Below are 12856 nucleotides of genomic sequence, written 5' to 3' on the forward strand. Positions count from 1 at the left end.
AAAAATCTATGTACTTCGTAGGTTACCAAAGAATGAAAAGTGAAAAGTAAAAAGATTGCTAGCCCTACCGAACTATTAATTCATAGCAATTTTTGAAACAATATGTATAATATTTTAGTTTCAAGCATAAATCAGAGAGACAGACGAGAACACTATTATTGAAGAAAAGAAAAATAGAGGATGGAAATACCAGTTTCGGATGCTATGAGGAATAAGAAAAGCAAGCAAGGAAGCACCAACGAAGCTTTTGTCATTTTGAAGGTTTTTTTGAGAAATTTTTGTTTTAATTTAATTGCCTATATGGCATGGTAGAAATTAGAATATAAATAAAGCTTGATTGCATGTTTATAAGGAAAACTGCATTAATTTTCGTTACAGTAAATAGGGGTGGCAAAACAGGTTGAACTCGTTGGGCTGACTCGCTAAATTCGCTAAAAAGAGCGGGTCGGACTAGGATTTGGAGCTCACCAAATTAAAAAAATCTGTCAAATCCGTACCGCCAAATTGGCGGATTTTGACGGGGCGGGGCGGACCGGTCCGCTGGGCCGAAGATTTTTATTTTATTTTTTTATTAAATAAAATAGTAATTACTATTATAAAATTAATAATTATAGAATTTTTAAACACTTTTTTTGTTTTTATTTTTATTCTTCTTTTATTTATTAACTTTATTTATTTTATTTTACAATTTCGTATATTTGTTCGAATTATGTGACTTATTTTTTAAAATAAAGATAGTTCTATTGACAAATATTATTTTGAACAATTTTATTGAAGTTAAATATTAAAAAAACGATAGTAAAAAAATTATATTATAATTTGACTATTTTTTATTTGTATTTGATTTTTTAATTATTATTTTTTAGTTAATTTTAATGAATTTTTTTTTTCAAAAAAAAAAAAAGCCAAGCGGACTAGCCCGCCGACCTGCCAATCCGCCATAAAGCGAAACGGACTAGCATTTTGAACCCATTTTAGTTGGCGGGACGAGTCTACGCGGTGCGAGGCGGGCCGGCCCATTTTGCCACCCTTAACAGCAAATGATGCTATATCAAAGGCATAGTCATTTTTTTTTCATTTGTTACCCAAATTACCATATTTAAAAAAAAATAGTAATTAGATTTTTTATAAGAGACATTTAGCCTTATTTAGATAGATATTACATGTAACCGACTTTTATGGAAAGAATTAAACATAAGATACACTTAGCCTTATTTAGATAGATATATTTGGAAAAAAATTGAAATGTTATTTTATTTGAGATAATATACAGTTTATTCTTTAAAATTTCAAGCATTTATCAAAATAGTCTATAACACTAAGAAATTATCTAATGATCTCTAAATTTATTGATTTAATTTTTATTTTTAATTTAATTATCATTAACATAGTACTAATATAAATTTTTACAATATCAATATGACATTTTCAACAATAAAATGACATATTACTTTTAGGAAAAGTTTAGGGACCAGCAGTTTTGTTGAATTTTGGCCAACATATAACCAGTAAAAAAAGGTGAGTCATTGGATGAAATCTCACACAAATCTCACACCATTAAATAATCATTGATGACTATTTAATGGCTACCAATCACAAAAATTGCTGATCCTAACATTGCTCATAATTTTAATATGATCAAATATGTTCTAAATTAATTAATTGACTCATACGTATTCTTTGCGAGTCCTTTTTGGTTTATAAAATTTAAGAATAATTCATGACCACACTTAATATAAAATTGATAATTATATGTATAAAAAAAAATCTCAAAATGACTAACGGAAAAAATTTGAGTTTTTTCAAATTCCAAAACAAAAAATTGAATTAATTACTCTACCAACTCAAATTATTTAATTGATATATCGTTCCGTGAAAAATAATGTGTTACCACTTACCGCGCTTTTTATTTTCTATATAGAGGGCTGGAATGAGTTGAACACCGTTATGGAGGAGGGGGGAGCTTTACTTTTCTGTGGTGTCAGTGAATATGAAAATCGGACCCAGCGAATGGAAGAGGGGTACTCGGACCTTCCGAGTTGCATGCACTTAGGCAGACCGTCCGATTTGTGTATAGGGAGGCCACGCGTCGCTGAATGCTTGCTCCCCACAAACGGTGCCCCTTTAACCCAACCAAACTCAGTGCATGCATACTAAACGAGTTCAGTTTCATTTCCTCCCCCACCAACACACTTGAACTCCATCTTCTTCCTCCCTCAACGTTCTGGCAGCAGCTGTGTGAGAAACCAAAGCTAAAATGTCAAGAAAAATTAAAGCTAGAAATGTTGATCGTTCGGAACTCCACATTATAAAATATTTGAGATACTCTGATTATGTAAGTTTTTTTTTAAATCTTATTTATTTTTTGCAGATTTTTAATTTTTTTTAAATTTAGTTATATTTATGTTTAGTTGTTAGGATATTTATGGTTGTTAGGAGTTGATCTGAAGAACATATATATGAATTAGTGTATAGATTTATTGATAGAAATTTAAAAAATAAATTTTTAAATAAATAAGGTGTAAGTGTAGTAGTTTATGATTGTTAGGAGTTGAGCTGAAGAACATATGTATGAATTAGTGTATAGATTTATTGATAGAAATTTAAAAATAAATGTTTAAATAAATAAGGTGTGTAGCGGTTATAATTTGGTCAGAGTAGTTTGTAATATAATAAATTATAAAAAAAATAGCTTTTAAAAAATTTTGGAATAATTTTAAAAGTTATGGTTATTTGTAGAAATTTAGGAATATATGTTTAAATAATACTTAGAATATATATGTTCAAATGTGGTTAGTTGTTGTTTAGATTCCTTTTTAATAACAGATTAGAAACAAAAAAATTAATATTAGAAATTTTTGTAATAAAAAGCGTTAGAAATTATAGTTGTTAACTGTTGCAATTAAATTCAGAAATTTAGAAATATATATTTAAATAATAGTTAGATAAGTGGATTTAAATATAATTAATTTTTCTTTATAAATTTTTGTAATTAGAGTTAAGAAGTTAACTGTAATGTTTAACTTTAAAATTTATGGTTATATGTTTAAATAATGGTTAGCAACATGTGTGTTTAAAAATAAGTAATTGTTGTTTAGACGTTTATCCAATATAATAGAGTAGTATTAAGAATGACATGTTAATAATTTTTTATAATAGTTTTAGATTTAATAATTAATTAGGTAACTGTTATAGTTAATTAGGTAACTTATAATTAATTATAGTTTTAGTTGAGATTTTACTATTATTACATTAGAACAGTATTAGAAACATAAAAAGTGAAACTATGTATTAGTAATTATTATCTGTAGCAGCTTAGATATTGGCTCTATGTACATTAATTAAAATTTGAGATGAAAATGTTATTACTTAGTAATTCGGATTCAATATAATTATATTCTTTAATTAGCTTTTTAAAATTATGTACGATAGTTGTGTAATTTGATTCGTGCTTTTGCTATGCTTTTGTAGGCCTCACGGATGATGACATGTGATCATCCTGTCCCTCCGGATCGGTACGATGAGAGAGTGGAGGAGTATCTACGATCAACTGGGTTTTACCACGTTAGTCAGATTGGAGTAGTTCAATGCCAGAAAGCACTGGTAAATGCTTTAGTGGAAAGGTGGCACCCGGAAACGCATACCTTCCACCTTCCAGTTGGTGAATGTGCCGTGTCACTGGAAGACATGGCTATGATCTTTGGTCTTTCGACTGAAGGCCTTCCAGTGACTGGCATGACTTTGAGTAGTTTTGAGGCATTAGAGGCAGAGTGTCTGCATCAATTTGGGGTGGCGCTGAGAAAGTCGGATTGTCGAGGAAGTGGCATAAAACTGACGTGGCTACGGGATTTAAAAGAACGGTCACAGTTGACCGATGAGAACAGTATACAGGTGTACGTTAAGTGCCACATCATGTTGTTGATCGGTACGATCTTGTTTGGAGACAAGTCTGGGGCATCTGTCCACTGGAAGTATCTGCCTCTGCTGAGTGACTTTGCTAGTATTGGATAGTATAGCTGGGGATCAGCCTGCCTAGCACACCTGTACAGGAGTTTATGCAGGGCCTCACGTTTTGATTGTAAGGAAATAGATGGTCCGCTGACACTTCTACTGTGTTGGGCATGGATGCGCCTACCATATCTAGCATCGGTTCCTAGGGAACCTCGCAGTTTTTCACTTGCCAACAGGTTAGACTATCTTACGTTTACCTTGTATCTTCATGTTTAGAAACCAATTGTGTTAATGAGATCCGTTATATTAGGTGGCGAAACTGGGAGCGTGGAGATCGAGTCTATAGATATCATAAGCTTGCTCATTTTCGGAAGGCCTTGGATGAACTCCAGGAAGGCCAGGTGTGTTTGATATTTACATTGCATGTGGGTCCGGTCTAGTGATTTACTTTTTTGGATTTTAATTATTTGCGTGCTTTACTGTTACCAGTTTTGTTGGGTTGCATATTATGCTGAACGTGTTTATCCGGATATAATTCCTGCTGAGATCTACATGCACTCAGTGATTTGGAGTGCAACGGTGCCATTGGTATCTTTTGAGTGTATTGAATGGCATGCTACCGACAGGTTTAGATGTCAGTTCGGTTTCGTTCAGGGAGTTCCTCATCAGGAACGGAGTCTAGACCGCGCACACGGAGAAGTGTTAACTGGTCCTAAGAATCTGAACTGGGCCACAGCCACGACTCATTCATTTTGGGTGATGCAGTGGACAAACAGGTATAATCACGTTCTTACTGATGAACCCATGATGCCGCAGCAGCCATTAGATACTTATATGTACTGGTACCGTTCAAAGTATGGTGATCACTTGAACTTGTCGGATCTTGCGGTCCAAGAGGATGTTGAGGGTGACCAGGTTATGGATGATGATAATAAAGAGCAGGAGCCACAGTCACCACCGCCTCCAACTCCACCTCCACCTCCACTTCCAGCGGCAGAAGAACAACCTCATTCCACAAGCCAGTATGTACCTCAGATACAATTTCCTATGTCATTCCCGATACATCAGCCACATTTTGACTCAGGAGAGGGAGGTTCTTTTAGCCAGTTGCTTGGGTTCATGGCCTCAGATGCCGGCCAAGCACAACATAGCCACCAGGCTGACTTCATGGCGGGTAGGTATTCGTTTGACGCGAGGTATCCATTTGATACCTACTCGGGTGCTTCTGGAGGGTTTGTATCTGGTGATTCTAGTAGGAGTGACGGTGGTCGAGGAGTTCTTAATAGTCAAAATTCGAACCGTGTTTCAATGACTATGATTGAAGAAAATGCTAAGACTTTTGAGCATGAGACTGCTGAGTACTTAGTGGATGAGCCAGATGACGAGGAAGACGACGAAGATGAGGATGAGGACATGGATGAGGAAGATGATGAGGACATGGACCAGGATGAAGAATCCCGTAATGATGCAGATACAATTATCATATAAACTTTTCCCGTCAATTGATATTATCATATTATTGTATGGGGTGTTGTGTAGGGTTGATTAAACTATATAAGTATATAGCCAATTGATTATATTATGGTCATGTATGGTACACTGGTTAAGGTTGATGTTACTATATAACTGGTTGGTCAATAGATGATAGTATGTCTATGTTTGGTATCTCTTTGTTAGGTTGATTAAACTATATACCTGCCTGGCCAATTGATGATAGTATGTTTTTGTTAGGTATATTTTTGTTAGGTTGATTATACGATATGCCTGCTGTCTCAATTGATGATATTATGTTCTTGTATGGTGTGTTGGTTTATGTTGATTATACTATACAGTTGCTTGGTTTGATGGTTGTTTATACAGGTGACAGCTGCACTCCAGGTGAGATAGGCAAAGGCTACAATCTCAGGATTGATCCACCACGTCGTAGTGCTAGTCGATACACTCCGTCCGTGATCAAAAAGGCCGCGAAGAAATGCAAGAACATTGTGGACAGTGAGAAAGTAGTTGTGGTGTAGTTAGTTTAGGCTATGTATCATGTATGGTACTTAATGTTTACTTTAACTATTTATGTATGACTAAAGTATGATAAGTACCAACTAAGTATTGTATTTAAATGTTTCAGTATGATGTTCCTTATGTTCATTAGAATACAATGAAGCAGGTTACGATGGCAGTGTTATGAGAATTGAACCGGACCGGACCAGTTCGACCGAAAAACCTACAAACCGGATCCTATATCGGTCCGGTCCGGCATTTGGACCATGTAAGGATGAAAACCGGTTCGAACCGGTATAACTACTGATGAACCGTTGAATATCCAGTGAACCTGTAGTATGATCGGTTCGATCATCGGTTCGGTTCTGGCAACTATGTACGATCGTTCAAATCTAATAAAGTACATTGACACAGGTTACAATGACTCGATCACCGTAAAGTACATTCACAAATGTTAAACCGGTTCATACATCATAAAGTTCACTGACACAGGATACGATGGTTCAATTACCATAAAGTACAATGACACAGGTAGCAACGATTCATTAATCATACAAGGCATTGACATAGGATACAATGCTTCAAATATCATATAAACCTACTGGGCATTATTGTCGGTACCTGGAGGACCTCCCTGACGGCATCTACTACAACTGTGTCCCTCAGCTCCACATTGCCTACACCGCCTCGGACGACGTAGCATACGTGTGTCCATCTCATTCAAGAAGCGCGTCATCCTAGGCCGACCTTTGGAAACGCGTCTCAGGTACGGGTTCGGTACGAATCGGGGACCATTGTAAGAAGGCCACGTAGTAGGATTCCCTAATGGCCTAAACCTAGCCCGATACACGCGCCTGACCTGGTCCATCTTATAAACGTCATGCACATATACCTGCCAATCTAGTCATTGATTTGCACAACATGCAAACACATGCCGGCAAGGAATCCGGTCCACCTGGAACTCACCACAGTCACATCTCTGACCACGGAGATCAACAGCATACTCCACTCCACTTGGCATCTCACGCACTTCAAATACCTCATTCTGCCTGTCAAAGCAATTAACCTGAATGTTGCCTGATGCAAGTTGATTTGCATGAATTTTGGAGGTCGCATGCTCCGTAAAAACATGGCCTGCATTAATCCTCGCCCCCGCTTCTGCTCTTTTCCATGTGAACAACTCATTAAGTCTGTAGAATGTTGCTTTCACAAGTGCAGTGATGAGGAGATTGCGTGCACCCTTCAAGACTGAGTTGATGCACTCCACTAGATTAGTCGTCATGTGACCCCATCGGTAGCCACCATCGAATGCCAACGCATACTGTTCACGGGAAATACGGTTTAACCAGTTAGTATACGCCTCGCCTCGCTCTCATAAACGCTGGTAACGCAGTTCATACTCACGAACCGTCCGCGAATACCCTAAAGAATATCAGGTACCAAAAAACAAATAAGTTTCAGGATGTATAGATTGTTCGCAGTTTCATCAATAACAAGATTTTAAAGATACAATGTTACCTATATTGACGACAAGCTTTTGCAGATAGGGTGCCTTGAAACTGATGCAAAATATGTGGAAAGCTCTAGGAGGTGACCAAGCTCCGTGACTACGTTTCACAGTTGCATTTATGGACTCATGTCGGTCCGATATCAGCCCCACACCATCCCGAGTCACAACATGTTGACGTAGGTTACTGAGAAAAAAGTGCCAAGTATCAGAGGCCTCTCCCTCGACAATGGCAAATGCAATCGGGATGATATTGTTGTTACCATCCTGCGAAATGGCCACTAACAAGCAACCCTTGTACTTTCCGTACAAGTGAGTCCCGTCCACCTGGACAACTGGATTACAGTGTCTGAATGCTCTAATGCATGGGTAATAGCTCCAAAATACTCGATGCAATACCCGGATATCAGTTACCAAATCATCCCCTTGATATGCAGGCATAATCTCAAAATGTACGACAGCTGATGGTTCCTTATGACACATGGCCTCGAACCATATGTGCAACGCTTTGTACGATGCTTCCCAACCTCCAAATATCTTCTCAATGGACTTCTGTTTTGCCAACCATACTTTTTGATAGCTGACCGTGTAGTTGAACTTCGATTGCACTTCTGCAATAACTGATTTTACCTTTAAAGAGGGGTCAGCCTCAACCAACGGCTTTATGGCTTCGGCAATCGTATTTGAATCCAGCTTGGAATGATCCTGAGAGATGGTTGCTCTGGTACAAGTGTGACTACCATTGTACCTCCTAATAACCCAACAGTGCTTTCTGCTGATCATGCTAACTCTGATAAGCCAATCACACCCTGACCCGTACTGTGTACACTTCGCATAAAATGTCAACGGTTTCGACTCATACACATGGTAGTCTACAGATCTTCGGAAGGTATACTCCTTCATCGCCTTAATAACAGCTTCCCTGGAACTGAATTCCATCCCCACGGCGAACTCACCATCTGCGACAAAAGGAACTTCTGCCAAGAAGGCAGCCACACCGTAAGTATTTAATACATGATTGTTTAATGACCAAAATTAAATATTAAATCATCACTCACATCATCAATTATGATATAGCTAACGTTTACATTAAGGTATTATCTAAATCTCCATTACATAAAAATACAAACACATTAAAACAAATTATCCTCAATAACTAAATATAAATACCTATATTTCCAGATAACTTCATAAATACTATTATAAACAATCAGTTAAAATAACCTAATTAACTAAATAACTACATAAATACAAATTAAACAAATAACTAAAAATAATTATTAAACACCTAAGTAAATACAAGGTAACTAAATAACTAAAATTAAATACTAACCGCCTTCATAACTTCATCAAGACTATAATAAATACTCATTAATAAATAAACTAATAAATAATTCCTAATTAACTAAGTAACTAAATAAATATAAATTAACTAAATAATCCCTAATTATCTTCGTAAATACTCTAAGAAATATTTATTAATGAATCCTAATTAACATATTAACTAAATGAATACTGGAACCTAAATACTAATTCACTTAAAGTATTTTTATTTTGATCTTGTCTAAATAACCTCTTTTGCAAATGCTAAATGAGTACCTGCACTCATATAGTCTGGAAACTCCGGAGCATGCATGGCTTCCAAATCCAAAACTCGCATGAAAGATGGCTCCTCAAATGGCTCTTCGTTCGCGAATGCATTTGCAACGTCTGCCACATTCGGAGCCACACCGCCGTCGGCTGGATTTACATCTCCATCTTCACCGACAACTTCGTAATTGCTTTCAAACTCTTCCTCACTGTCACTATTGTAGTCTTCTCGTAAAATATTTCGGTCGGTCTCAGATTGTTCGAATTCAACGTACAACTCGATGAAGAAAATTTGAGCACGACTTTTAATGTACATTGAAAACATCTCTTGCATGCTAGCTTCGTCGGTTACATACTTGGTCTGAAATTGGACGAATCCACCAAATACTGGTACAGGATATCTGTATAAAATACATGATATTTTTCTTGACATCTCCGAATCTATCTTCTCACAAATCACTCCTTTAAGCTCTTCAAATGAAATTGTGAAGGGAATAACAACATCTAATGGATCTTCACAAACAAATTTTACTCTTTCAAGTGTCTGCAACAAAATCTGACCAAAATAATACACCTTCAAAAGAACTCTATCATCCATTCTTCCCACTCACTTAAACAAAAATAGAAATTTTACCATCAACTTTTTTTCCCCCAAACCAAGTTACCCCATTACAGACCAGAGAAAGAAGAAGAGAACTCGAACAACAAGAAGAAAGTTGGATCTGGTCGGCTGTCTTTGGTTCGCACACTTGAGCACCTATATATATACACACACAATTCGGACGGTCCGAGTGGTGTATACCCTAATTCGAAAAAAATTATAAAATAAGGAAAACCCACGGTCCGATTTCCATTAGTGTAAATAAAAAAAAAAATTTCTCAACCACAAAACGGACCCAGCGATTACTTTAACGAACCAAAAACAAATCACACAAAAAAATTGGACCTACCGTTTTGCTGGGTCATATCGCACGGTCCGATTTTTTCTTTGTGCTAGTGCAAAACGGACCCTCCGATTTACTTACAAAATTTCCAAAACATAGAAATCGGAGGATCCGATTACTTCCTTTCCAAATCTAACCAAAACCTGTCCCACATTCCGGTGTAACACCCCCTCAATCCATATTCCAGCACAACACCAACCCCTCCTCCATAACCAAAAAAAGACCCCCACTTACCGTACTTAAGAAAAAAAAATAATTTAATAATTAACTTTTTTAAAAGAGATGTCTCCACGTCTTTCCAATATAAAACTTGAGACCTCTATATTAAAATTCCTTATTCAAATACAAATTATATTAAGATACATTAATTTCTTGATATATATCAATAATTATTATTATTAAAGGAAATATTATTTTAATTATTGAAAAATAAAATTATTAATTACTGAATTTGTTTTGGTTATTGTTTTTATTTTAAATTAGTTCTAAGTACTATAAAAGGAAATTAATCTATCATATAAAATACACAAACACTTAAGATTAATAATAGTTCAATTTTACATCTTTTATTTTTTTTTTATTGTTAAACTTCTTTTTCTGTTTTACTTTGTTCTTTGAGTTACTGCACAAAATTCATTTTCCTTTCAATCATTATCATCATATTATATTATCCTAATAAAGCGGATAGATTATTGGTGGGAGATATGTTATAATGATAGGAAACATTTCAAGTGTACCAAAAGTATCGATGCTTTAATTGTTTTAATCGTTGATTTGAATTAAAAAATATATATATAATATTAATTAAAATCAACAGTTAAAACAACTGGTATACCGATACTTTTCAGTGCACTTAAAATATTTCCATAATAGAATACTAGTGTATATGTACCCCATGCCATATACCAAAAAAATATTTATTTTTTATTTATATTTAAAACATGTTTTTAACCAAAATTAACATATTTAACTTAAATAAAATGATTTTATATTTTTTGTCTTTTATACAAATACCAAATAATAGTATAAAATAAAGAAACACATAATAATAATAATAATAATAATAATAATAATAATAATAATAATAATAATAATAATAATAATAATAATAATAATACATTGATTGTATTTTCAATGTCTTATATGTATTATACAAATTTATCCTAATTATAATAATTTAGCTAATATATGTTCTATTCAATGATTCTTTTCTTTTATTTTCTTTCATTATTTAATAATGAGAAGTTATTCTATTTGCAATTTTATACAAAATATTTCTTTTTTTTAATAGTTATATGCTCCCAAAATACTTATACATAAAAAATAAAGAGCATCAAAATAAAATAACCTAATACCTTAGAAAACAAAATCTCAAAATACGTACAAAAGATAAACTAATAATAAGATTTTCAACAACAAAAAAATAGAATATATTATTTTATTATCAAAATTTAATTTAAAATTTTATTTAAAAGATTAACATATTTATCTCTTTAGGTAAGTTTATACATTTAATTATAATACTTTTAAGATTAAGAAAGAAATTATTAATTAATGATACAATAATTTAATTTTTTAATTTAATAACAAATAATTATATTTGATTGTATTATAATTTATATCAGAAATGTTTGGTAACCAAAGAAAATCAGCAAAAAATAGTCATAACTTGTCTTATTTAACATTCATTAATTGTTGCGATAATTAATTAATGCTAACTGCAATTAATAATAAATTAGAATATTGTGTTTCTCTTAATAACATAATCATATACATTATTCTTACCACTAATTGATTTAAAACATTATTACATGCATTTTAATTTTAATATTATATAAATATATATTTTCCTTCTCATTATCATGTATTAATATACACGTTTCTTCCATAAAATCATACCAATATATCAAAAAATAAAATCTAAAAGTAACTACCTTAAGCAAATTAACTAGGAAATTTTCAACGATAAAAAAAATTTGAAATATTATTTATTCTCAAAATTTAATTTAAAAATAACGTTTAATAGACTAATATATTTATCCCTTAATTAAAGTCTATACATTTAATTATATTTCTTTTACAATTAGAAAATAAATTATTAATTAATAATATAATAATTTAATTTTCTAATTTAAGAACAAATAATTTTGTAAGATGATAGTATAATTTGTATAATTTACTTTTGACTTTTGATATAATTAATAATAAATTAAAATATTATCTTTTTCTAATAATATAATCATATAGATTACTATATATAATTAATTGATTTAAAACATTAATACACAAATTTTTCATTTTCATAATATATAAATATTATCTTTTATAATCATATATTAATATCTACTTCTTTTCGTAAGTATAATACTTTTAAAATAGTCACCAAAAAATAATACTTTTAAAATTAGGAAAGAAATTGAGAAAACTCAATCTCATTGTATGCTCCACTTCAAAGATTTTTTGAACGTATAAAAGGGACCTGCTATACATACAAACATTTTTGGCTTACAAGCTATATAAGTTGGTCCAAATTCAAGAAAAAAACACACGCACTACTCCTTTAAATTGAGCGTCCAACGCACGCGCCTTACAATACGTTCATTATGCTGCACTCTTCCTCTTCTTCCTCAATCAAAACGCAAACCGTCAAGATTCAAGCGACATTCGAAACAAACTACGATTCTGCGAAGAGTAGAAGAAATCAAGAAGAAAAGATACAAATCTCTATAAAAAATCACTAGAAAAAACGAAAAAACATTATTCAAGGTACTGTTTTACTGTTCTTCTAGGCTTTTTTTCTAGATTGTCTCTGGCATGTGCCTCATCCTTAACCAACAAAATATTAAAAGGTTTCAAGAAGAAATATACT

General features: G+C 33.2%; 1 protein-coding gene across 1 annotated transcript; it reads right to left on the bottom strand.

The window, feature by feature from the left end:
- Positions 1 to 6850: 6850 nt before the first annotated feature.
- Positions 6851 to 9641, bottom strand: LOC112720864 (uncharacterized). The gene is made up of 5 exons (XM_025771955.1): positions 9504 to 9641; positions 9053 to 9404; positions 7465 to 8430; positions 7355 to 7368; positions 6851 to 7267 (listed from the first exon to the last, which is right to left on the bottom strand). The coding sequence occupies exons 1-5, from the start codon at positions 9639 to 9641 to the stop codon at positions 6851 to 6853; spliced, it is 1887 nt and encodes a 628-aa protein (XP_025627740.1).
- Positions 9642 to 12856: the final 3215 nt, after the last annotated feature.

This window comes from Arachis hypogaea, chromosome 11 (genome assembly GCF_003086295.3).
Source record: "Arachis hypogaea cultivar Tifrunner chromosome 11, arahy.Tifrunner.gnm2.J5K5, whole genome shotgun sequence".
Classification (NCBI taxonomy): Eukaryota; Viridiplantae; Streptophyta; class Magnoliopsida; order Fabales; family Fabaceae; genus Arachis; species Arachis hypogaea.